Source organism: Mauremys mutica, chromosome 3 (genome assembly GCF_020497125.1).
Source record: "Mauremys mutica isolate MM-2020 ecotype Southern chromosome 3, ASM2049712v1, whole genome shotgun sequence".
In the NCBI taxonomy this organism is placed as follows: domain Eukaryota; kingdom Metazoa; phylum Chordata; order Testudines; family Geoemydidae; genus Mauremys; species Mauremys mutica.
Genome location: NC_059074.1, coordinates 153,235,195 through 153,262,376, shown reverse-complemented (window position 1 = coordinate 153,262,376; position 27,182 = coordinate 153,235,195). Strand labels below are relative to the sequence as shown.

Below are 27,182 nucleotides of genomic sequence, written 5' to 3'. Positions count from 1 at the left end.
TCCATCATCTAATTTTCTTATGAGGAGAATTGGAGGTAAAATTATGTATATCTTGTCAGCTTCAAAGATGTCCATGCAGAGTACATTGTATATTTGGCTATAGTAGACTGAACCATATGAATATGAATAAACTAACATTTGCTAACCAGGATACAGTAGAACCTCAGAGTTACGAACACCTCAGGAGCAGAGGTTATTTGTAACTCTGAAATGTTTGTAACTCTGAACAAAACATTATGGTGGTTCTTCCAAAAGTTTACAACTGAACATTGACTTAACAGACCTTTGAAACTTTACTATGCAGAAGAAAAATGCTGCTTTTATCCATCTTAATTTAAGCGAAACAAGCACAGAGTTTCCAAATCTTGTCAAGTGAGTTTTTTTTTAAACGTTCCTTTTTTTTTTTTAGTAGTTTATGTTTAACATGGTACTGTATTGACTTTTTTTGGCCTCTGCTGCTGCCTGATTGTGTACTTCTGGTTCCAAATGAAGTGTGTGGTTGCCTGGTCATTTCTTAATCTGAGGTTCTACTGTATTGAATAATCTCAATTTTATTTTAAAACATGCCATTGCGGTTTAGCCCCTTTGTGCCCTGCTTTCTCTCCTGCTCTATGAATCCCCTGTTCTGGATATAACAGGCCAAAGTTGGTAATATATGCTTCAACCACAATGCACTGCTGTGTTCAGGGTAGTGTTGAAGTGAGGAGTCTGTAGGCCAACAATAGTTTTTGCTGCAGTTACCCTTTAATTGAATCAGTTCTGCTGCTGCTCTCCATATGACTTTTGACCAGTTGTAACAATACAGCCATACTTAGGGCTTGGCTACACTTGTGAGTTAGAGCTTCTGGCTCCAGACGCCCTAACTCATGACCCGTCCACGCTGGCAAGGCACTTAGAGCGCCTGAACTCTGCAGCTGGAGCACTCCTGGTAATCCGCCTCCACGAGAAGCATAACATTTGCTGCGCCCCGGCTGAAACGCCCCAACGTTAGTGTGAATGAGGTGTTGCATTACTGCGCTTTGATCGGCCTCTGGAAACTTCCCATAATCCCCTTAAGTCAAGTGGCCACTCTTGTCATTGTTTTGAACTCCCCTTTCAAAGCTCCATTTCTGACAGCCGGCATGCTTATCTGCTCCGGGACAAAGCAACCACTAGTATGGAATGCTGCTTGCTGTGACTGTGCGAGAGAGAGAGGGCCAGGGGAGAGGAGGGTCTGTTGCTGTCTGAACTTACAAGACAGCATGTTGATATGTTATCAGCCCCCCAAAAACACACTCTTGCTCCCCCCACATACACACAACACACTCCCTGTCACACTCCACCCCACCCCGCCATTTGAAAAGCATGTTGCAGCCACTTGCATGCTGGGATAGTACCACAATGCACTGCTCTCTGTGACGTTGAAATAGCTGCTAATGTGGCCACGTTAGTGCGCTTGAATCTGACAGTGTGAACGCACTGCAGTGTTTTCCCTACTGCGGTCTCCAAGGGCTGGTTTAACTCACAGTGCTCTACATCTGCAAGTGCAGCCATGCCCTTAGCTTCTGCACCATCCACAGAGGTAGAATTGAGCAGCATGCCTACAAAATGAATTGTACACATATCTCTATCTCCCACACCTGTGTAGTAGCTCTTACTTTGAAAGCAGCTCACATAGAAAAATGTTCTTTGGGAGTTGCCTCTGTGGATTCACACTGATGAGACAGTGCCTTCTACAGGTGGAACTCGCAGAACCATTGTAAGGCTGTGTCTGTGGAAACTGCATGAGTATCCCCTAGGGATGCTAAACATCCAAGCCTATACAAGGGATAGCTCAGTGGTTTGAGCACTGGCCTGCTAAACCCAGGGTTGTGAATTCAATCCTTGAGGGAGCCATTTGGGGAACTAGGGTAAAAGTCTGTGGATTGGTCCTGCTTTGAGCAGGGGGTTGGGCTAGATGACCTCCTGAGGTCCCTTCCAACCCTAATATTCTATGATTCTAAGTGCATTCTCCAAGCAGCTGAGTTTAACTGTGAAGAACAGTAGGAAACCTGTCTGTGTCCATTCAGTACCACAGCCCACTCTTTCACCTCCTTGTTATTCAACATCACTAAGGGACATTCTGCAGCCCTGAGGCACAGTGAGTGTCTGTAAAGGCTTCTGCATTGTCAAGGCACCATAGGCCAGCTTCCCATTACTGGAAATACACCTTTGAAGCACTTTAGTTTTCCAGCTGCCTTCCATGCTGGAGTACATATTAGTCCTCTTAGTTCAGGAGCAAGCAGTGAAATAATCATTTCAGGTGATTTTTTAGGACAGCCCTGTAACAGCCTTGATATCCAAGGATCCTCTCCCTTACAACTCCCTAATACAGTGATACTTGGACCCCAGTGGTTCAGGATCAACATTACCCAAAAGAGCCATAGTACTGTGAATTGTTTCATTTACTATAGTACCATATATTCATATTTAAACCATATGACTAATAATAGTCATTTTGCTGTATATTCTCACAGCAAAATGACTTATTTTATCAACTACAATTGGTTAGTAACATAGTAAAAGCATCCTGATTGGTTGATAATTAAATCACACAGTGCTTTAATATCACGTGCTGCAAAGAGCCACTTGCGGCTCACAAGCTTCAGGCGGAGTATCACTGCCCTAATGTATGGTAGAGTTAATTAGCGGATTGATGTTCTGTATGTGAGGTGGCCAGTTGACACTAGATGGTCTGAGGGCTCTTCGTTAAAATGCTCAGGTGGCAAGCTGCATTACTCAAGTGTTCACTTTGTAAGAATGATGACTTTAGATGTTACCATTTCCCCTTGGCACGGTAGTATTAATGAAGACAAGATGTAGAATTAACAATAATCACCTGTTTCTGTTCCACCTGCCATTGCAGTCAAACTAGAGAAACCAAAGCAGAGACAGAGGCAGAGCAAAAAGTGACAAAACCTTAATCAGGCAGGTGTACGTTCAAATATTGTTGACTCAAGCAGGGGCTTTGTTTACATTGTAAAGTGTAACTTTTGCTATTACCAGACTCCAGTTCTACATTGTGCCGACTGTAGATACTTAAGAGTAAGGCAGGACAGAGCTGACCAAGATGCAGAGTAAGCCAGGGGCTTTACTTAGGAAAAGATGCTTGACTGGAACATTCTCTGCCAAGTAGCACTTTGCTGAAAACCCCCCACCCAAAACATGTTACTCTGGCATTAGGGGTTACCCCACTGCCAGTCTCGCCCCCCTTTCCAGCTGTGATAACTTGACAAACATTTCTACTGGGGTGGTATTTTCCGTGGGCAGTCTCAACACAAAGGTGATTTTTTTTTTAATTTCCTTCTGATCTGGAGCAAAATAGTTTCAACCTTTAGAGGGTGGAAAAAACAAACAAACCACATTTCCTCTCTCAAATTTCCTCTCAGAAATTGTGTTCACGTAGCTCAAGTAGCTGAAGCCAGAAGCTTCACCCTTGTCTCACTCACACCTAGCCGCACTAGAAAAGGCTTATCACTAGTGCTGTGCAGGTAAACCCTTCTGATGTAAGTGCAGTTTATACTGGCAAGAGAGTGCTTTTGCCTGAACCTGAAATCTATACCAGTTCCCTGAAATAAGTTATTTTGGGGAAAAAGGGACTTTTTTTTTTTTGCCAACATAACTGCATTTTGCCTAGAACTTTTGCTGGTATAAAAAGTTATTAAAAATCTCACCCCCCTAACCAACGTTGTTATACCAGCAAAAGTTTTAAGGATAGATGAGGCCTCAGAAATCAAGCCAGGTTTGGAAGAAAAATATTGCGCAATGTTTTAAATAAGTTAAAACTTTCAGTTAACTGGTGATGCAACACTTGTGTGGTTTAGGACAGTGTGGGGATCTGAATCTCCACCAACAAGTTGTTACCAAAAGCACTCGAGGAGTAAAGGCATTCCATCCCCTGCTGTTCCCAGCAAAACCAGTGCCATTTCCTGGAGGATGACTTGGGGCATGGCAGAAGCCCCACCTCAACTACCTGGGGACTCATAGTAGAGTGACCAGATGTCCCGATTTTATAGGGACAGTCCTGATATTTTGGGCTTTCTTTATATGGGCTCCTATTACCCCCCCACACCCTGTCCCGATTTTTCACACTTGCTATCTGGTCACCCTAGCTCATAGGGATGTGGACACAGAGTGGGTGGGTCAGCTACACCACTCTTTGCTTCCATGAGGGAGTAGAGAGTGGTAAATGCAGAGACAGGCTACCACAGTCTGGCTTAGAAAGCCGCTCCTCCCTTTTCAGGCCACTGTGGCGTTCCCCTCTGCACTCCTCTCTACGCAGGCTTGGGCCAGGATTTGTCCCCAGGGCAGTGGTTTTCAAACTTCTTTTCTGGGGACCTAGTTGAAGAAAATTGTTGATGTCCGTGACCCAACGGAGCTGGGGATGAGCGGTTTGGGGTATAGGAGGAGCTCTGGCCTGGGGTGCAGGAGGGGGTCAGGGTTCTGAGTGCAGGCTCTGGGGTGCAGGAAGGGGTTCCAGGTTTGTGAGGGCTCAGGGCTGGGATTCAGGGTTGGGGCGTGGACTTACCTCCAGCGGCTCCTGGTAAGAAGTGCAGCCGGGGTGCAAAGGCAGGCTTCCCACCTGTCCTCGCACCGCGGACTGCGCTGCGCCCCAGAAGCAGCCAGCAGCAGGTCTGGCTCTTAGGTGGAGGCGTGCAAGCAAGCACCAACCCACCCACCCCCAGCTCCCATTGGCCCGTGCCAGTGCTCAGAACAGGGGCAGCTCGCAGAGTCCTGAGGCCCCGCTGCTGGCTGCGTCCGGGGCACAGTGTGGTGTCGGAAAGGTAGGCACTAGCCTACCTAAGCTGGGAAGCACCGCCAACAGGACTTTTAACAGCCCAGCCAGCGGTGCTGACCAGAGCTGCCGCGACCGAGTCCCTTCCATTCCACGACTCAGTTCTGGGTCACGACCCACCATTTGAAAAACTCTACCCTAGGGATTAAAGCAAGGGAAGCAATTTATGCAGCGTGTGGAGCTTCAGTTATGGGCATTTCACAGTTAAAGACAGCTGGTTGCTGCATCATTCTGCAAGTAGGAATTTACAAGCCACATAGCTTAATTTCTTCACCTTCTCCCCACTCTCCCTCTACCCGCCCACTTTTATAGAAAAACAGAAGTTAAATAAAGAGAGGACAATGGCGTACGTGCAACATTCAGGTTGAGAAATCAAAATCAGACACTCCAATGACAGGAAATTTCAAAAGCAAAAGTTGCTGCCAGCCTGGTAACTCAGCCCCATTGCACTGATGTCTTTATAGTCCTGTTTTCTCTTCTAAAATGTAAGCTGCGATATACTGTGTGCCCTAATGTGTCGGAGGGATAGGGGGCAAGAGTTAATGTTGTGGCAGCAACCTCGTGTTTTGGAATTTCATAGGAATTAGAAATGGAGAAAAAGACAAATCCAGTTCAGCTCCTGGCCTTGCAGGATTTCCTGTTGCATTAAAAGGCGAGCTTTTGCATTTCAGGTAAATGCAGGTGAACTGTGTTCTTGTGTAGGAATCTGCCTAACTTTGTGTGTTTCTTTCATCTTAGGGGGCTGGCGACAGTTTTGTGGGCGCACTGGCTTTCTTCATGGCTTGCTATCCCAATCTATCCATGGAAGAAGTGATCAGGAAGTCAAACTTCATCGCATCAGTGAGCGTCCAGGCATCAGGGACGCAGTCTTCCTATCCCTACAGGAAGGACCTGCCCCAGGATCTTTTCTAACTTGTGGTGTCAGACATCTGTATGTGCTGATTGTACAATATCCCAGGGAAGGGAGTTCTGATTGTGCAGAGGCAAACTTTTTTTTCCCCTAAGAGATTCTAGGTACTTAGAGAGCAGGAAAGTCTTTACTCCCTTCTCAGTCATTGATTCCCTGCTAGACTCTGGTCTATAGTAGAGCAATTGGGTTGCACTCTTTCATTCCAGCGAAATACCGTGGATCTGTCCCTTGCCCTACACACTGTGCAGGACAAACATTGACTACTAAGTTTTGCCATTAATGTGTTCAACATTTCACTCCACAAACTCATGTCTATAAACTAAAGAGACATTCCACAATATGAGTAGGGATGACTGAGCTCTGAAATTCAGTGGCCTCCACAGACTTTGCTGTGCTCTCCACTAATTAAGACTCTCATTGATTTTGATCAAGTTTCACATCTGCCAACCAGGGATATCGCTAGCGAAATGTGAATTATAGTTAGCTTTGAGTTTTCAACCAAATTCCTATTGTCCCTGCTCTCTGCGGCAAGTGCCTTAGCCCAAAGTGAGACTCGTCAACTGTCTGGAGACTACACATACCAGCATGCGAAGTTCCACCTCGTCCACAGTCCATTCCAATCACAATGAAGCACGGCATACTGGGCCCTGCACCATCTGCTGGTTCTGTTTCTCTATTGCATGATGGCTGCAGTAGGCTCCATACTGTGTCCATTGAGGTTTTCTGGTTCTGGGCAAGCCGCTGATAAAGCCCTCAGGTGAGCTAGACGTACAGATCAGTTCATTGGCTGTTCAGTGTTCCAGGGAAACACATTCCAAGATGCCTAGTCAGTCTTATTTGGCCAGAAACACAAATAAACTAATTATTTAAAGAACAAAATCATCAGCCACAATGCACTAGTCAAAAAGCTGGCTTAGACATCTACTGTGTGCCTACTCAGGCAAAAATTCAGATGTGAAAAATAAGTCCTACATACATGGGCTTGATACAAAATAGAGCTTTTTATGGGTCAAATCCTGATCTCACTGGAGTTTTGCCATTGGCTTCAAAGGCAGCAGCCTTTAGCTCTACAGGTCACTTAACTACTTGTATTTCTTCTTCCCACCTCTACTATAAGCTCTGAAACACTGGTGCTCCTACGGTTTCATCTGTGGATTGTGGTTTAAAATGCCTCTAGCAACCCTTCCACTGAAGTGCCCTTGTAGAAAATGTTAATTTTCTATTGCCATGTGAAACAATAGTCAGTTTATTTGACAATTACAGCCAGTTTCACAATGGAAAACACAGACAATGGGATCTGCTATTTTAATTTTTTTTATTGAGGACTGTAAAAATAACTCAAAGGATAAATAAATGTTGATGCGATGATCTATGTCCAGACACTAAGACTTTTCTCTCTCTACATTGTTCTCATTCACAATGGCCTTCAAATCACAGGAGGCATTGATCGAGTCTATTTCCTCTCTTTTTAGCACATACTGCAGGATTTCAGAAGCAGCATTCCCCCCCCCACCCCCCAAGAGTCCAACTGACGTATAAAACAAGTCCATTTACAAGGCGTTGTTCAGATGGAACGTATTTTTCTCTTCTCTGTGAAGAGAACACGTTGGTTCACTGTGGAGAGAAAGCAACTTGGTAGGAAAGTTCAAGTGTTAAGATTTACAAGAAAAAAAAAATCCACACACCCACCTCCTGCTGGCCTCAATGCTTAAACAAATACTGACCGAATGATCACTGGCACAGTGCCATTGCTGGCCAACCTGCTTTTAAAAGGACTTTTAGCACTGCATTCATTTTACAACATGTAACTTTTAGTATACAGGTGTCTATTTTACCCCACGAAGGACAAACATTAGGATTTAAGTGACTGTGAAAATGGAACCTTTTCACTCAACAGCTGCTCCCCGTGTCTATTCGGAGTCAGTCTGCTCTGCATAGGGACAAAGAAAGGTTTTTACAGCTTTTCTATTTGTCGTAGCGCTGCTGAGTCCAGACAGCTATAGGAGAGTAAACTGGATTCTAATCTGCCTCGCATATCATCAACAGAATCCTGCTGCAAGGACCAACGGCAGAGTCTTTATTACAAGTGATGAGTGAACTACAAACTGAGCTGGACTGTAAGTCCTCAACCTGAAGTTAGGAAAATCATTTTACTTCTAAACTGCGCACATGTGATATGGAAGTTACTATGAGAGAATGAGCATGGCAAACTACAATGCCATTTGTGCAATCACCTTTCAGTTTAACATGAATTTTAGTAACTTAACACTGAGAACTATGTAGGGGTAACACTGTACACCACAGAGATAGTGGATTGAAGTAATTTCTCCAACATATCACAGCCTAGTTGTGACTGAAGCCTTTACATTAAGCACTGCAACAATCTGAGACTTTCTACCTCACTATAAAAGGTTCCCTATATGCAGGTCCCATTGTTTATGAAATACACAAAAACCAGTGAAGTGAAAGTGCATACAGACAGAAAGTACATCTAATGCTGTATCTGACATCCATGGATGGCCAGACTCACATTTACCTGCCTTTCACACATGCCTCAGCGTCTCACTTTCCCTCTGGTATAGGCTATAGGAATTCCCCCCCACCCCCCCTCCACCAAATGTGAACCCCAGGCCATTCCAAGCCACCTCCCATTTCTATTCTATGGCATCAGGCTGTTCTGCCACCAAACTCCTGCTAGGCTGGGAGCGCTGCTCTGTAGCACATTGCATACAAACTGGATAGTGTTTCTAGTGGGGGGTTTGTGGAACGTTCTGAAGCAATGAAGTTAATATGAAATTAAGACACTCGTTTTCCAACCCAGGAAATGAATCATGTAACTGCTTGACCTAAGGCTTTCCCTTGCACATGAAATTCAGTTTCTGCCAAAATGAATAGTTTTAGCAGATTTTGATTAAATCAGCTTGTATCTCCAGGAGCCTCTCTCCACAGGCATCAAACTCCTGCATTCTTAAATCAACAGAGAACATCAGTGTTAATCTTCCACCAAGACTGCACTGAAGATAATATCCCATATGACTATCAGCCAAATGGTTATATTACATGCAGAGCAACATGATTTTTTAAATTATGACCTAGTTAAATATCAGATTACCAGGTGTTTTGCAGGAGGTAGTTGGGATCTGGACTGACTTAACTCTCCCATGCTATTTTAAGAGCTAAAGCAGGTTAGCATGTCCCCAACTTAGCCTTTAATATGTTAGTTACAAACTGGTCCCTTCCCAAGAAACTCAGATTCTAAGTCACATTTTTAAATATTTTTTTAACTCTTGGCAAATGCTATTGACACCCATGATTTACAATGAATCAGGTTTTAAATGATGGAGAGTGTTGTGAGGGTCAGAGGAACAGAGCAGAAGAGTGGAGCAACTTTTCTCCAAACATGTGGGAACCTGCGACATTTTTTAAGTAGAAATATTTTAAATAAATTTCATCTTGACGTTGTGATGGGAGTTTACTGCTCTTCTGGTTTAAATGTCCCAACAGAACTCCTCTGCAGCTGCGTAGCTCACTGCTGCTTCTTACAAGACAGCCGTGTCTAGTAAACTGAGCATAGAAGTAGAATGTTTGAATTCTAATCTCAGCTCTACCAGTGTCTTGCTGTGAGGTCTTGAGCAAGTCACTGCCTCATTGGGTCAGTGCCACAGTCTGTAAAATGGGATTAATATTACCTCCTCCTGCACTGGGACATTTTAAGGAATAGTACAGTGGTTTGAGCATGTGAAATGCTAAGTATTACTCTGCTTATACTCGATACATTGTTACATTCAACTCAAGAGAAAGTGTGCATCCTCCAGACAGCATCTAATGTCTTAAGTTCTTACCAATGGGATCATATTTCAGCAGGACCAATTTCTCCTGTAGTCGGGCTCTCTTGATGTTGTAACAGTAGCCCGTCCCTGCTGCACTCACCATCCTCACAAGGATGTACCTGAAATGACAAGAGACATCATTATGGTCAAAGGCAGATGGATATAGTGGTAGTCAGTGTCTCCACTGCAGAAATTCCCCTTTGACGTGTGCAGTTAAGTGAACTGAGACATTTAATGTCACCATTTGTGCCTATAAGGGACAATTAAATACTAAATTTAGCTGAGCTGTTATATGGGTTTGATTGCAAGAGGCGATGAGCAACTGCAACTTCAACAGATGTTGCCAATGCGCAGCTAAGCAATGCTGATGCACAAGTGCTGTAGGTCAGGAGACGAAGTTCTGGGAGCAGACCCTGGTCTCTTTCCCCAGGCCAGCAGGAACATCATGCAGGACAAGTATAAGAGAGGCAATGAAAGCAACTTGAAACATTCACACGAAAGCTGCTCAGAAATCTTTTGTCTGAACAGTTTTCTGTTGGAAAAAGGTGTTTCAACACAACCACTTTTTTTTTTTAAATTTAGTTTGTTTTTTCCCCCACCTATAAGTTTTATGTTATTTCATGATGTCTATAGCATTAGTGCGTAAGACAACATGTCATATCCTGCCATGCCGTGTCACGATACGCGCTACTTCTGCTGACATGGTCGAAATCAGAACAAAGAAATTTCAAAATATCGAATTTTCCTATGAAACAGAAATTTCAAATTTTGATCAGCTCTAATTAAAACCTCCTACCAGCAAATCCATGAACAGCAAGGAACTCTGCCTGGAAAGGGCACGGGGAGGGGCACAGGCAGAGAATCTATTCATCTGAAAGAGGGGAGAGGTTCCAACACTTGGCCCATAGATTCACCCTCACTCCAAATCTATGGGCCAAGTGTTGGAAGGTTTGAAAACCACCCCACTAAAATCATGATGCTTTTAGAGTGCAGAGTCCATAGCAGGACTGTACATTTCAACATCAGCCTCAGGTTAATTGCTATCGAATGGAACATAGATCATGGCCAAGAGAAGTAGTTTCCACACAGAAATAAGACAAAAAAGAAAAGATCCGCATACATCTGACTCAGTATGGCTCCTTTTTAGACAAGAAGTGGAGGATGATCACATTTAAAGGCATCCAGGTCATAGCCAATACACTATCTCAGAATACAGAGCCCGACTGTCTCCTCCCCTTGCACTAGCACTGGGACCTAAAGCAGTATACAGATGGAGTGAGGGGCATACAAAAAGGGAAAGCAGAGCTCCTCAGCATGGTATGCCACAGAAATAGGTCAAGAGGTGGCAAGATTGGTGGGATGGTAACTCTCCACAGCATCATGCCCTCTCAAACCCCCAGATGATGCTAACCCAGTGGGAGTTGGGGCAGCAGCCATGTACTGTAGAGAGGAGAAGAGGAGAAATTGGAGCATAATGTGAAGGCAACTGAGCCTCCCTGCACATCCATAAGTACTGCCAGCTTTCTGGTACTCCCCAGGATCTCAGGGCATCTGGAAATTAGGGAAGGAGGGTCAAGCCCCTTGACCATTTCTCCAGTGGTGATCTCTCCTTCTCTATTGCAATGAAATGATCTGAAGGAAACATTGCAGGTAGAAACCACATTCAATTTCCTGGCTTACAGACAATATGATCCCTTGAAATTAAACAGAGAAAATCCCTATTTGCTCACCCATGCAATGTCACTCCCAACAGCATATACAGTGCATATGGCTTTGCCTGGTCTGATTTAAAGTCTAGTTTTACATGAAGGGTTTTTTGTTCCCCCCCGCCCCCAAATGAAGGATAACCACTAGACTTCCCTGAGCTAAAAGACCCAGTGAATGTCCGTTTTCTGTTATCTCCTGTACACCCACTATAGGTGTCAGGCACAGCACCTGTAGCCACATAGAGGACTCCTTCCCCATACCTCTCTCACTTCCTCAAACGCCTTCTGGTCAGTTTCCTCTTTCTAGCCCAGTGATATCAATACAACCAGAGTCTGAAACTCCTATTTGGTACATGTCTGAGGGCAGGTTCTTTTTGAGTAAAACACTTAGTTATGAAAATTTCCAACTTAATTGGGTAACCCAAGCCAGATGGTCTAGTGAGGTGTAGGCAGAACAAGAAGGGAGAAAATCTAGGGGAGAGACCGAAGAAGGGAAAGCAAAGGGGCCAGAGGAGGACCAGTAAAGTGACGAAGAAAGAAGGGAAGAGAACACAAAACCAAAAAGAGAAGCACTTGGTTTTGAAAATAAATTTCATTTCTTAATGAAGGAGGAACAGCACAAAGACAGAATAAAAAGGGGAGGAATACAAGAAAAAAAAGCCACAAAATGCTTTTAGCTTAGTGAAATTAATTGTATTTATACCTCCTCCTTGAGGAAACTTCACCGTGCTCTGTTCATTGGTGGGAGGGCGTGATGGCAGAACATAATTACTATTAAGGCTGGTGTCAAACTGAGACCCCTTCTATTGGGCATGTACTTTAAAACTGCACTTTGAATGTCAGGCCCTGACAATTCTGCAGAAACACCATGAGAGGAGAGACACGTCAAACCCAGCGGGTGCCTGGCACCAGCTTCATTTGGGGATGATTTTTAAATCTTCAACAAGAAGCATGCCAGGAGGTCTTCTTTCCAGAGCTCTGCAGCATAAACTATTACAGATCCATGCAGGAATGCACCTTCTGAGAACCAGGGGTAACGACAGGGATGTTTTAATGACGGTTATTTAACAATGACAGAGCTTCTCTACCACTTTAGCCTCTTGGACTTGTCTGAATACCTTACAAATACAATTTTGGCCATAATTGTTCACCCCTCATATATATATTTTTATTCAGTCTTGTCTCCTCACTTTTGGGGGAGCAAAGGCAAATTTTTCCAGAGTCCTTTATTTTCTTCCCAGCCCCAAATTGTGCCAATCTTCTTTTTAGCCCATTGGATCTGGATCTATCTTCCTCCACAGCCCATTAACACCATTCTTGAGTAGGGCTAAAGAGAGGAGCCAGATGCTCAGAACTCTGTCTCTGCTGCACTCCCAGCCCAGAGGGAGAATGTGTTAGAGCTTTGCCTGCTATAACAGTTACTTCATTAAGTGAAAGTGATGGCATCCACCTTGAAACTTCTTCAGCAAAACAGACAAGCCACTGTTTTATGATCATTATACACAACAGCTATAGAAGTTCAGGGAACCACTCTATACTTTACTAGGAAGGTAATGCTGATAAAAACACCACACGCATTAGCCTGACCCCATAGAGGTCGAAACTGACCACATATGCATCCAGATTGCCCCCTCTTGATGAATGAGGCAAGTATGTGACTATGAGGATCCCTCAGAGAGTTTCTCTCTAATTGTATTGTTCAGGGAAGAGGGTTGCCATGGAATCCCCCTCTCCCCCGCCCAAAGTGCACCACGGCATTGGACTCAACCCTCTCAGGTGACCCAGGGGACACGGACCATGTGCATGGAGGCCCTGTGCTTCTGCACTGTCTCACCCAGCTTTCTGGAGCTCCACTGCCAGGGATCCCTCTGCTACAGCTGCCTTCAGAAATTCCATTAAAATTAGATCCCCACCACAGAGATGATCCTATAGGAAAAGCGGCACAGCCCCAGAGTTCTAGAACGTACTCAAATGATTCTTCCAGGACTAGTTCACTGATGTGCACCTTGCCAGATCCTGCCTCTACCCAAAAAGGGTCATCTGTTCCCCAATGCTACCTCCATGTAGAATCTAACCCTAGGAAATGCCCTTTATGTGCAAAGGGGATGCAGTCTGGCTCCTAGGTTGAAGAACCACAAATACTTCGTGTACATTCAGAGATTCTGCGAGAACCCCATATGTGTGTGTCATTGTAGGATGCAACTGTGGGAAGCAGATCATTCGCAATAGCTCAAACCAGTAAAATGTCACTTACTTGGATTTGGCCTTGGCCACTGTTTTTGGAGCACAATGATGAGGGGAAGAAAAAGAAAGAAAAAGTTATGTTACCATCTTGTTTTCTTTTAGCTATGAACATATACAAATAATTACAGCTTTGCACAAAAGCTGCTTTTGGAACAGTCCCAGAGCAGCCAGGCAAAGACAATCACAGTTGTAAAGGAGATTCCTCTTGCCTTGTACAGGTAGGCCATGCCAAAAATCCAGCTTTATTTCCCCCATCATATCATTTTAAAAATCATTTGTGCAGTGCCTAGTCCAGTAGGTCCTGGCCTGCTTGTACCCTCCAGGCAATACTGCAATGGAAGTAAAAGTATAGCAAAATCCACCCTATGTTCTGTCTGTACAATCAAAGCTCTTGTTCAAGCCCTGAGTAGTTCCAACTACTCCCACTTCAGATTATTTCAAGCAAGATCAGATTCCTTGTCCCTATATCACTTCACTCTCAGACTATCAGGATTGGAAGGGACCTCAGGGTCATCTAATCCAACCCCCAACTCAAAGCAGGACCAATCCCCAGACAGATTTTTGCCCCAGATCCTTAAGTGTCCCCCTCAAGGATTGAACTCACAACCCTGAGTTTAGCAGGACAATGCTCAAAACACTGAGCTCTCTCTCCCCCCAGAATCCCTCCACAGGCTTCCTGCTTTCCACTGCATAAAAGCTCAAGCATCTTGCACTCACATTTAAGGCCCTTTTCTTAGCTCTGCCTTTCTCGTCTATTTCTTTATCTTAATCTCTTAAACCCTCCAGCACTCTAGCAAAACTCATTTATCCACTTCTCCCAGCACTATGGGCATTCTGCCCCTTTCACAAAGAATGCCTTTCCTGAACTGAAACCTAAGGCGGCTACCGTCCTCTTCAAATCTCTCTCCAAAGCCCATTTCTGCTGGAACACCTACAAGAAATCACACAACTAATGATGGGTCGATGAATGGGCAGGATCTCTGTCAGATCCTGCCTCCACCCAAATGGGGTCATCCACTCCCCACTATTACCTCCATGCAAAACCCAATCCTGGGAAATGCCCTCCATGGGGACAGTACTGCAGACCACCCATTCCAGAGAGCAAGGGAGGGATCTATAAGCACATGAGCTTATGTTACCCTCTTCCTTCACTGAGATTTTTACCCTCACAAGAATATTTTCTTAAGTTAGATTGGAAACTCTTTGGGGCATGAACTGTTCCTCATGTCTGTTTATACAGCCCTCAACACAAAGGGGCCCAATCCAGAATCTGTAATACAAGTAATAATGCAGCACACATATCACCACAACACAAGTAATTTCCCAAAAGTTACCTTATATTGGACAGTCAGGTTTCATCTGTAATTTATTTGTATTGCAATAGCACCTATGGGGGCCTCACTCATGGACCATGACCTCAATGTACTAGGTGGTGTACAAACAAGGAGGCAAAAAAGATGATCCCTGCCTCAAAGATCATACCATCTAAGTAATGTTTGTAACCATTTCCTTTTCTTTCATTCTTTTAACTAGGCATTTCTTTCACAGCTGCTGAAAGTAGTTTATGGAGTTCAGATATTTTTCCTCCCTGCCCTTTTAAGTTTTCAATCCACACTAGGGCCTGTTCTGACATGTCCATATGGGTTTCCAGATGACCAGGGACTTAGCCAACTCCTCATCATCAAATGGCCAAACCATCTGTTCATTTTTAAAATGACTTAACTCACAGGTAAGCTTTGAATAAGATGTTATATTTCTAGTAATTAAAAACTGTCAGCCCTGTAATCGCTCGCTCATGGCTGGGGCTTCGAACAATTCCTAGGGTGATATGGCTGGTTTACTGATACGTGCCTGAGAAGCAGAAACACCAGCCAAGCCACAGGGGCAGATCTCTTAAAATTCACCTGCATCGCATCCCCCCACTCCCCTTCGTGCTACATTCACTGCAGCCTCCAATTGCCCCCCTCCGCAGTGGCAGCCTAGGTGCTGCTGGAGCAGGCAGGGCGCTGGGCTAGGTGCCCCCTGTGACACTCCTCTCCCCTCACTGGGGTGTTTGGGCTCGGCCTCAGTCACCCGCCCCGGTCACTCGCCCCACGGCTTTTAGTTTGTCAGGGTCGCTGTGGGGAGCGCCCAGGAGCCTGCAGGGAACAGCGCAACGCAGCCACCCCCCGCCGTGACCCCCCCCCGGGGCCCGACCCAGAGCCCCCTACAGCCGGGGGCGGGGGCGCTCGCCAGCTCATATGGGTGCAGAGCCTCGCGGCAAGGCAGGTCCGGCCTGTCTCGAGGGGTCCACGTGGTGCCGGGGCGCGCTGCCCGCCGGGAGATGTAGTCCCAGGTGGCGCCGCAGTGCCCGCCGGGAGATGTAGTGCCGGTGGGGGAGGAGCAGCGGCCCAGCCTGGGCCCTAGTGCGCCCATGACACCGTTAGGCCCCAGTCTCCTCCCGCTGCCCCTCCCCCACCGCCTCAGCTAGCAGCGGCGGCGCGGAGCCGGACCTCCTCCCCCACTCACAGGCAGCCACCGTCAGGAACATGGCGCCGACTCCACCGTGAGACCCCGCTACCCCTCCGGCCAGCTCCAGGGACCCGAAGCGCCGCCACAACCACTTCCGGGGCGCGGGCGCAACCGCTTCCGGGGCACTCGAGAGCGGGCGGGCAGACGGGGAGGGCGGGGCTGGGGACGATAAAGCCCCGCCCCCCTGCCATGTGTAGGGCGGGACTGCTCAGGCCTTTGCACCATGGGGCCCACCCCACCTTGTTAGCTAGCTGGGGGCTGGGCCTGGGCGCTGCTGTGCTAGGTGCTGTACAGACACAAGGCAGGCGCTGGCCATCTGGGGGGGAGTCAGCGTCTCCTTACAGCTGCCTCCTGGCTCTGGGGAAGAGAGCAGCAGCAGGGCAACGCCTTGGGAGGCCTGGCAGTAGCTGAGCCTTCTGGAGAAGCCGTGCAGGAGAGGGTGGGGATACATTTTTTGTATAATATTAATAGGTTTTTTTAAGGCCAGGAGGGGACATTCTGATAATTGAGGCTCACCTGTATAACAGGCCAGAGAAGCTGGCTCGCTAACTCCTGTATCGAGTCCAGGGGTAGGCAGCCTATGGCCCGTGGGACAGATCTGGCCCTTTGGTTAATTTCCTGTGGCCCACAGCACCCCCCTGGGCTGGAGCTGTGAGAGCTAGCTTGCCCTGATGTGGGGGAAGCCTTGAGCCTCTGTGCCCCTCTGCAGGGCTGGAACCATGGGCGCTAGCTGCTCTCCCCCCTGCTGGGGGGAGAAGCATCAAGCCTCCCCTCCCGGCAGGTGAGTGGCCCATGACTGATTTTTTTTTTCCTGTCTGGCAATGGCCCATGACAGAAAAAAGGTTCCCCACCCCTGATCTAGCCCATTACTGAAATAAGACCTGGGAGTGCCACACCTGCTGAGCTGGGATAGTCCATGTGTTCTGTCCCCCATGCTTACTCATACTTGCTTCAGCCACCATTCACAAATTGCTGTTGATTCCCATACAGGGCTGCCAAACCTCACAATACTTGGTGTTTTTTTACAAGCTGCAGCTACTGGAATCCTGTGATTACCTGAGAAGTTCAGCTTTCATTTAAAAAAAATAGAAGCAACTTCTGATTCTCATGGTAGTGGTGAAAAGCTTAAAAATGCAACACCCTCCCCCTAAACCTCAAAAAATAAATAAAAAGAACCCAGAGTTTTTGCTTTGTTTTAATCTCACAATGTTTAAGTCAATCTTGTGGATTTTTGAGGCCTAACTCATCATTTTTGAAGGCTTGTGTTTAGCAATACTGCTTTAAACATAGACCCTTTTGACTGATATCATAACAAATCCCGCATGTCCAAAAAGAAGTACAGTATAGTACATTATGCTGTATTATACAAGCCTTACCCAAAATGCTATGCAGAGTTAAACTGGGATTTTCAAAGGAGCCAAAGGGCATTAATTACAATTCAATGGGAGTTGGGTGCTAGAGCCCTTTAGGCCCCTTTGAAGATCCCAGTCTAGATCATAACTAACTCAGTAGTAGCTGCAGATTGAAATTAACAGGCATAGGCAAGGGAGACGTGGGATACTTTCAGAGGAGATTTGAAATGAGATGGAGTTGATGAGATGGAGGTACACAGAATGGCTGGTTCTGAAGAGTTCCATAGGCTGGGCTCACTACATTCGCTGCCAATTGAAGACACAACAGACCCAAAGGGGAGATTAATTATTGCACTTCAGTTTTTTTAAATGACTTGCACAATAAATACAAGCAAGGATATGAAAACATATGAACATTTCTGTATAATTGAGGAACGTTATGACTCAAGGGACTAATAACAGAGAAGTGGCACTAGGCTGCTAGTCTGAATGTATCTCAGGTCTCTAGTGACTAACAGCTGTTATTGCGAGATGACAGTCTGGGAGCCTGTGAGATCTGATTCACAGTGATCTCAGGCATTGTAACTCACTGGTCAGCGGGTGTATCGTGTCCTTTATGCACAGGGATATGGGGCTGTTACAGAACCTAGCTCCTTAGCTCAAGCTATACAGACTCATGCTTTCAACTCTGGAGGTCTCCAGTGTCAGTCCTCACATAAATGGGGATTCAGTCCTAATTCAAACTGCTACGGGAGTCGGGACTCAGATATGTGGAACAAGCTCCCTTGTCAAGACACTGGCCAGTGCATGCTACATGCATCCTCTGGGCAAAAGAAGCCCACAGCAGTTTGAATCCAAGACAAACTCCAACTTACACGACAGCTGCCATTGTGGCTGACATAAGGGATTGAACTGGGGGCCTGGGTCCAAGTCCCTACAGCTGAAGCTAAAGAGCTGAGAGTTGTAACAGGCCCATTTCCTCTGTTGATCGGGCATACAAGGGGACACGTAACACCCAGTGGGTTACCCCAGCATCACAATTGTCAATGCTTTGTGTACTGCCTGGTTGTTTAGTATTCTGATATGTTATAGGATTGCCCTTTCTTGAGTATTTTTCAGAGTGGCCTAGGGAGTTCAGATAGGCACTTTGTGTTATTTTAAAATGTATAAATAAAAGGTACCGTTGCTGGCTGTTGGTCAATAAATTAAGGAGTGAATTATGTGTGGAAATTGATCTTCTCTCTGGCCTGTAAAGACATCAAGGTCAGGGTTAAGGTGATTTGAGATGCCTTTAATAACCTCAGCTCCATTTAAGGTGCAGTGTAAAGGTGCTTTTGTTACCTGCATCCTCTAAAACGCTAGCTTTGTAATCTCAGTATATCCCAGTAAGAGGGACTCCTATCAGCTGACTGAATAGACCTGTTGTTTCCTGTGAGGTGCTGAGCTCACTCAACCCTCTCAGTGCTCAGCACTTCACAGGAGCAGGGGCTGATTGCCCATGTCTAGGTCTGTGGCTCCAAGCCTTGCAAACCCCATCACCTTGCAATTTTTTATATCTGACTAAAATCATTTCTTCTTCTAGCTTGGGCACCCCATTCAATTGCTAGAATTCTAATGGAAGATACAGGACTAAATTCAGCCTTGTCATAAGCAAATGCAATTCCAGCTGAAGTCAATGGAAGTTGTGCATGATTACTCCAGGGCTGAATTTGCCTGTAGTTGGGCAGGTGGCAAGCTCAGAGTACTGCATGCTATCCAAAACAAACATGTTTGGATTTTGCCTTGTCCTTTGCATATTCATTGTTCAGCTCTTTCATCTACTTGTTGCATGTTGCTATAGATTGAGTTTGTGAGTTATCAGGACAGAGACTGTCAGAATCATATGTTTGTACAGAATCTAGCACGGGGGAGCCCAGATCCCTGTTTGAGGCCCCTTGGCCCTACAGCAATACAACTATGAACAGTAATACAACTATGAACAGTAATGTCAAACAAAAGAACTCGAACAGGTACACGCAGTCACAGCGTGGGATATGTCTGGCTCAAATTATAAATTCCATTTTGTAGTAGGAATGCCATTTTGTGGTATGTGCTGAAGAACCCAAGGCAAGGTTATTATGAGATATTCCAGATACTTAGCATGCCCAGGAAAGCTGCTTGACACCTGATTGAAGGACTATGACTCGGAAGCCATCACAGAGCAATCTAGGACCATCAAGTTGGATTGTCTGTTAACTGCTGGCCCAACCCCATAGAACAATGGATTTTCTACATTGGGGTGCCAGCATGGCCGGTGGTTCTGCTGCTTCTTGGCCTGCTGGCCACATGGCCAAAGGGAGAGAGACTGTATTTAAGAAGGGAGTTCTCTTCTCTGAAAAGTGGGGGTCATCCATCGCCACATGCAAGAAGAGCCTGGAGAGAGATGGAAGGCTGGAGAGACTCTGCCTAGCCTGAAATACTGACAAGACTCACAGAATGGTTGAGATCTGACTATCTGAGGGTGCATCTCTGGACTTTTATTATTTTGCAAGGTCTGTAATGCTCTAGTGCATTTAAAGAGTAAAGTGGCTGTGATTAAGAAATTCCTTTGCTAAGCCTATATTCCTTGCTTTCTGGCCCTTTGTCCCTGAAGGGGTTAAACAAGAAGCCAGAGAGCTCACATCTAGGGAGAACTCTGGGGGAGCATGTGTAAGCAACTAGGGGGGTTGGGAGATCTGAGGCACTGGTTTTGGGGTGTAGGATGACTAGATGCCATCATGTCCCAAAGAAGAGCATCAGAATAAAGATTTGAGCCTGTGAGTATGTCCTGGAATTTCAGAATTAGAAACAGTAACTAGGCTCTTCTCAGAATCAGTTGACTTAGGAGCATATGGGACTCAGTGACTCGGTCCACTCGCAACAGACTCACAATGTCTACACAGAGGGGCACCTGGTCAGGTTGTAACACACACAATAGCAATTCCTATGCATGAGCACGAGAGGAAGGATGATCCTGTGCTTAAGGCAGTGGATCACAAATCAGGAGACCTGGATTCTTTTCCTTACTCTGCTTCAGACTTATGTGATCTTAGGCACATCCCTGAGCCTCTGTGTGTCTCAGTTTCCTTCTCTGTAGAACAGAGACACTAATAGATGCTTGTGTTACAGAGATGTTATGAAGCTACATCCATTAATACTTGGGAAGTGCTCAGATGCAATGGTGCTTTGTGCAATAGCAAAGTTTTAAAATAAATAACAAGGGGCATTTCAAGTTCTCCTACCCTCCAGGGTAATAAACTGTAAGTCAGGAGGCTATTACACTTTAAAGAATTGACAATGGATCCAGCACTTATTTTCTCTGCTAGTCAGATAAACGGTTAATGTAGGAATTAAAGTCCTTGAGTATTCAGCAATTAACTGTGCAACAAAAATATGTCAGCTTGACACGCTGAAAGCAAGCTAACAAGACTAAGATGGAATGCATAATAACATCCAGTTAATGTGATATTATGTGGCATGAAAACAAATGGCTGACAGTAAAAAGACTGGAGTAACATGACATCCTCTCTGGGAAAGCACTGCTATGTGTGTCGGGTGGCACTCTTGATTTCGGTTGACACGTTCCTTGTTTCAATTCATTTATACCAAATTCTGCTTTTTTAATGCTACAAATGTTCTGCTCTGTACTCTTAGTACTTCAGAAATACAAATCCATTAGTCACGTAATAGTTTGCCTGTGAATATCAGAGTGTGAGAGAGGGAATATTCAGGATGATAAAATGCTACTATTGTTGGATTTCTCATCTTTGATCCCCTTTGCTGCCTCAGTCAAAATAACACAGCTGAAAAGGGATCAGTTTGCCAGCCTCACAATTTAACTGCCAGGCACAAAAGCAACATAAAAGACAGTTTTAAAATTAAATTGGGAATTAAATATTTGTACAAAGATACCATCAAACAGAGTTTTTAGTGGGTCTTTTAAATATCCTGTCTGCTGGCAAAAAAAAAGTTGTTCCAATGACATATTTTCTGCTTTGCAACATGGGCCATATAAATACTGTATAGATAAATATGGATTAGACTAGAATTCAACATTCCTCACCTTCCTCTCTTATAGCCTCTTCTTTAGACAGCTTTCCAGAAGCATCAGTGAGAAACATGGGGTTGAAAACTTTCCTGTATGGCAAGGTAGTGAGAGCATAACATATCTAGGATGGCAGCTGTCACCAATAACCTGAGAGAGAGGAAGTGTGCTCTATTGGCTACAGCAAAAGTGAGGGAGTCAGGAACTTGGGTTCTGTTCCCAGCTCTAACATTGATTCACTGTGTGAGCTTGGACAAGTCACTTAATGGCTCTCTGCCTCAGTTTCTCTCCCGATCTGTAAAACAGGGGTGATAATATTTATTTTGCTGGTGTGCTGTGATGCTTAGTCCTTGATCCTGCAGCTGACTGCACAGATAGACCTGACCACCCAGGCAAAGTAAATTGTTGTATTGAGTGCTATATAAGAACTAGTAGTACAGCACTGTGGGATCCTTGGAGATGTGCTATGCAAATACAAAGTTCTCCTTCGATGTTGCCTAGAGAAAACAAGCATGATGAACTGTAGCACCAGCCCAGATAATTCTGGGCCTACTTTAAAAGAAAAGTCACTCCTGGCTACAGAGGAGAAGCTGCCAGCGCCCAACAAATCAGCGTTATTCAGAATCAAGTGACTTTTTTTGTTAGCTAGAGTTACAATGAATTGTCTTGTTGTGATCTAACTGATCTTTGCCTTTTGTGTTTCACCCCATTTTGCTTTCAGGAAGTGATTGGATCTTCATTCTTTGCCAAGAGACTGTGGCTAGATTTCTGGCACAATCTAAGAAGGCAAGGGACTCACCTGCTGTATTGGCAGAGGCAACGCTTCACCTGCACATGACGGTTGCAGTGAATCATCATTTGGAAAAAGCAATAGGGAGAGGGTCGGCAGGCTGCATTGTAAATATTGGTTTGGCATTCTATTTTATACATGAGTGACTCAGTTACAATATCTTGCTAAATAAATATTGGAAACAAAAGATCAGTGTCCTAACATAAACCCTTGCAAAAGCTTCACCAATCCTATGTGGTTTCCCACAGAAACAAGCAAACAGCTAACCCAGCCAAATGCTCGCAGCTCAGGTGATACATAATATCATCTCCGGCAGGTCCCCTATGTTCTCCCCTCTCTGTGCTTGTTACAACTTAGCAGGATCCTTCTCAGCGCACACAGACACCATTGTACAAATCGCTGATCCAGATGCTAACTGGGTTTTGGAATTCTTTCTGCATATCTGTATCCAGTATCCCAGCACGGCCAGGCTGGAAGAAGGTGAGAATGAACTCACTATAGCTATTATTAAAACAGGCAAGGCTAATGATAGAGAGAGCCCTCTAAATTGCTAGATCAATTTGAGTCAGGTTGATAGTAACCAAAAGTCATTTTCAGCTGCTGGCTGTTCAATGGCCTGTTTGAAAGGAGCTGGTGATCATTCTTGATCTAGTTCCTAAAGATGTTCACATCACAAAAACTATCTTTGATTTCCTGCTGACAACATCGACAGCAAAGCCAATGACTGAATGGACTTGGGAGACTTTCCCCTCTCAGCCCTAGAGTGGATCCCTCCAAATCAGGTGTGGGGCACACTGGTGGGTCAGGCTGGGGCAGCTTTACATTTGCACTGCCTATGCTTTGCCTGGTTCTCTGTTTCTCGAGTATGGAATGTCGGTCTCCGGGTCCGTTACCTCTCACTAACAAGGAAGTCACTCAGATTTAAGGGGGAAAAACAAAGGCAGCTATTGCCAGTTTCCTTGCGCAATTTTTAAACTCTCGTTTCCCAATTCTGATGGCCCAGCAACGAGCACAAGGAACAACATCCTTTCACACTGCCTCCACCTCCTGAAATGTCACAGTAGTGGAACAGCTGCAACTCAAAACACGTTGTAAACAGGTGACTGAAATCCCCTGGGATGCTCAATGGCCTGGGCATGTCTCATTGTGATTATAGTTCCTGCTATACAAATTGGAGTCCCTGTAGCAGGGCTTGTGCCAATTCCTAGGCTGTTGCTGTTCCAGTTGTTATGGGTTTTCATGACAAAAAGATGGCATAGATACAGTGTCAGTGATACAACACTCAGGTAGTGATCCATTCAAACTACCAGTTCTGCCCTGGAAGGGCTTGCATGTTTTGGGACCTTTCTCTAGTTGAAATACACCCCTGTGCAGTGGGCCAGCTCAAGACCTATACACCACTCAAGTCTTCAAAATAGGGCTTGTGGGGGACGTAAGTGGTGAATGACTAAGACAACAGTCTGTAGATCTATACAACCTGTGAGTGGCAGCAGGTTGTTCTCAGCAAGACCCCCACCGCTGGAACATCCTCCCCTCTTTGGTCCAACAGAACACAAGTTTGTTGGCCGTGTAGGTATAATGAATTGTAGCTGCATATGTGTAGACACCAAGTCGTTAGCAGGGAGAAAACCTTCAGCCCCCAAAACACAAGCCCTTCCCATGCTAAAGAAGTGACTCCTTTCACTGTAAGTAGAAGCTGTTGTAGCTGCAGGGACCAGCCAGTGGAAGGAGGTATGTTCGCACTCACAGACACATTATATTAAATAGACATATTGTAAGGCCTAATCACTTATGCAGGTCTTCTCTAAGTCATGTTTTAGTTGTTTGTTTTGGACAGGAGGTGGTGTATTGTTGTTACTGTTTGTTTTCATCTACGTAGGTTTGGATTATTTTTGTGTTTTTCAATATTATTTTTTGGAGCACCTGGAGTTTGTCTGTGAGAGGCACTATAAAAATGGAAATGCCAGTCAGAAAACAGAAGAAAAAGAAAGCCAAAGATCTGTTATTTCCTAGGCAGAGTGCAGGTAGCAAATGCAAGGTGCTTTTTGATCACAGGTGGAACAAGATGCCTGGCTCTCAAAGGATTCAGGTGTGTCCAGCTTGTGAGGTTTTTGATTCCTTCCTAAGAAGTCATCATTTGTCATCACGGGCTTGTAACACACATTACTCAGACCCATGTGGCAATCGTACTGGTGGCAACATTTACTTAATGCAATTTAAAACCAAGACGTAAGAGGTTTCAGACGAGAACGAAGGGATTCAGAAGTAGCATCTTTAGTATCACGGAGAAGAAAGAGCGCCTCAGAAAGAGTTGCTACACCACAAGACCAACCAGTGGACATCGATACTATTAAAATCTATTATCTCAGGGCTGGTGGAGGTAGTGACTAGGGAGTGTGGGGATGGACTGGCTCAAGGAGTTAGCTTTGGCTCGTAGAGGTTTTCTTCCTCCTCCGGATCAGGGGTTCTCAACCTTTTTCTTGCTGAGGCCCACCCCAATATGCTATAAAAACTCCACCGTTCACCTCTGCCACAACAACCATTTTTCTGCATAAAAAAGCAAGGGTCAGCGTTAGTGGGTAGCAAGCATGGCAACTGCCCAGGGCCCCATGAGACAGGGGCCCCCACGAAGCTACATTGCTCAGGCTTCACCTTCACCCCCGGGCAGCAAGGCTCGGGGGCCCAGGCTTCAGCCCCATGCAGTGGGGCTTTGGCTTTCTGCCCTGGACCCTAGTAAGTCTCACACCAACTCCGCTTGGCAGACCCTCTGAAATCTGCTCGCAGGCCCTCAGGGGACCCTGGACCCTAGGTTGAGAACCACTGCTCTAGATTACCAGTTCAGGTCTGACCTATAACATGGTTGATGGTGACTAGATGATGCTGCCATCTGGTGGCTGATTGGTATTGGGAGACTACTGTAAAATGAGTTGGTGTCTTACTTCCCAGCGGGCAAGCGACCATGGCACAGTTAGCAATCTCTGCAGTGAGAATGGAGATGGAGCTGTCCTTTCAGCCTTAGATCTGGTCCCTCTAGCTTAAGGAAGACAAAAATTGGCAGCTGGGACTACCCAAGCCCAGATAAACAGAGAACATATTAGTAAGTGTGGAAGCTAGAGAACCTGAGAGAAAGACAGTCGGTTTGTGACTAAAGTCTCACTTTTAGTCTACTGAGAAGGGGTGCAAAGATATTTCTTAGTGGCTGTTCTGCGGTGCTGCCTTCATGTCAGGAATTGTTACAAAAATGTATTATTTCATTTACAGTTTTGGGAAATGGGACTGCCATAATACACCTGCAATCCTTCCCTCCTACATCCTGGTGCACTCTTTAGATAGGGCGATTTTCCCCTGTCTAGCTGACTGCAGTCTATCTGCCTTGTCTAATAATCCTATGGGTTTGCTGGAGATTTGGAGAATGAATACTGATGGGCTCTGCAGAGGGCGAAGGGCTGGGGGAGACTAAATACATAGTGTCCTGTGGCTTGATGGCTGCTCGCCCTGAGAACCCCAGGGTGATATGCCTCCAGGTGTGCTTCACTGCAAGTATTTAATGCATCATCGCTCCTTTCTCTATGCATTTCTGACTCTGCAGCCAGGTGGCCTTTTCCACCTGACAGGATAACAGAAAAACAAAGCAAAGCAGCGCAGTGTTCCCTTTATTTCTGGCTGCTTAGCCCATCTTTCAGCTTGTTACAGAGAGCAATATTTAAAAAAAAAATTCAGAGAAGCAAGTGTTTGGGACAAAGAGGTGAAGCAAGTGCAAATGTAACAATCTGTTGGAAGCTGCAGACTCTTGCATAAGAGTCTGCCTCGGGTTGGTTCCCTAAACTAGTTTTTCTCTTCCGCAGAGTCACTGTTGTCCCACTTTACCTAGAAACATGTGAGCCTTTGACAGCCCTGATGACGCACGCTGAGTACAATATGACCTTTGCATAGTCCCTGCCAAAGATCATCTTTCCTCTTTCTATTGCATAAGCGCTGACCATCTGTCCTTCCCCTGTCACACCCTTGGAAGTGAGGGACGGGATTACGTAATGTCTTGTGGAGCAATGCAGAGCTCGACTCAAAAGAAGGGTGCAGGGATAGTATGTGCGGTCTGTTATAGTGTTCACTGATCACACAGTGTAAGCTAGAGTTTGGGACCACTAGTCTGGGGATGTGGCTAGAGTTTTTGGGATCCACAAAGCATCCTGGCCTCTGTAGTAAATGGCCTGTATTTTAATCTGGTTGAAAATATTCCCAGCCTGGCAAAACAACAGGCCTTTTCCCTACATCATTAGAGGAATCAAAATCCTTCCTGACTACCCACAAAGCGTAACCAATATGACTCACAATCTTTTCCCCCAAATTCACCTGCACAGAGGCACCAGAGAAGCCTTCCACTTTCCCTTGTTCTTTTCCTTCTAGCAACACAGGCCCAAGCTATGCTCATACAACAAAGCCCCTCCTCCCAGGTATTCCAGTAATGTACTCCATCATGCTTTGCTGTATGTTGCTGATCTAGTAGTGGAGTAATCAAACCTACCTAAATCCCTTGGAGGACTCTCAGAACCCAGCCAACCGGTCAGCCCACAGGTCAGCCCTAGCCCCTCCTTGCCCTATATTCTAATGACCTATTTTTTTCTTCCAAGAAAACTATCTCAGCGTAAGTGGTAATGCAAGATCGTATCTACTCTTTGAACTCTACTTTCGAACCACAGTGTTGGGATAAGATTATTCATTTAGTAGAAGAAATGATGTTCACCACTCAGGACTCTCACTGGTATTGTTGTGTGGTTGAAGAGACTTGAATCAGCTATTATCCTTTCCACTAGGCAATCAGCACTCTTGCTTAGAAACCATACCCACTGAACAGCCCCACAGGCCACAGGCACCAACTTTCAGCTTTCCTTCTTAGTGACACGACTCCAACATCTGATACCTCGATATCACCCTGTACACTTCACTCCGACGAGTGAAGTGGAAG

At 45.4% G+C, this 27,182-nt stretch overlaps 2 protein-coding genes across 4 annotated transcripts in view; one reads left to right on the top strand and one right to left on the bottom strand.

The window, feature by feature from the left end:
• RBKS (ribokinase) overlaps positions 1-7,095 on the top strand; it is a 97,156-nt gene extending 90,061 nt beyond the window's left edge. For all 3 annotated transcript variants that reach the window (XM_045012049.1, XM_045012052.1, XM_045012053.1), the window contains exon 8: positions 5,552-7,095. In XM_045012049.1, coding sequence (XP_044867984.1) covers positions 5,552-5,725 — 174 coding nt within the window. In that variant the 3' untranslated portion in view covers positions 5,726-7,095. The remainder of the gene's footprint in view (positions 1-5,551) is intronic.
• Positions 7,022-16,154, bottom strand: MRPL33 (mitochondrial ribosomal protein L33). The gene is made up of 4 exons (XM_045012054.1): positions 16,012-16,154; positions 13,514-13,532; positions 9,566-9,672; positions 7,022-7,337 (listed from the first exon to the last, which is right to left on the bottom strand). The coding sequence occupies exons 1-4, from the start codon at positions 16,031-16,033 to the stop codon at positions 7,288-7,290; spliced, it is 198 nt and encodes a 65-aa protein (XP_044867989.1). The 5' UTR covers positions 16,034-16,154; the 3' UTR covers positions 7,022-7,287.
• Positions 16,155-27,182: the final 11,028 nt, after the last annotated feature.

Excerpts from the sequence above, each read along its gene's own strand:
- MRPL33 (XM_045012054.1), bottom strand. The coding sequence starts at position 16,033 with ATGTTCCTGACGGTGGCTGCCT. Across the intron at positions 7,338-9,565 it reads GCTGAAATATGATCCCATTG|TGAACCAACGTGTTCTCTTC; the intron begins GTAAGAACTTAA and ends TTCTCTCCACAG.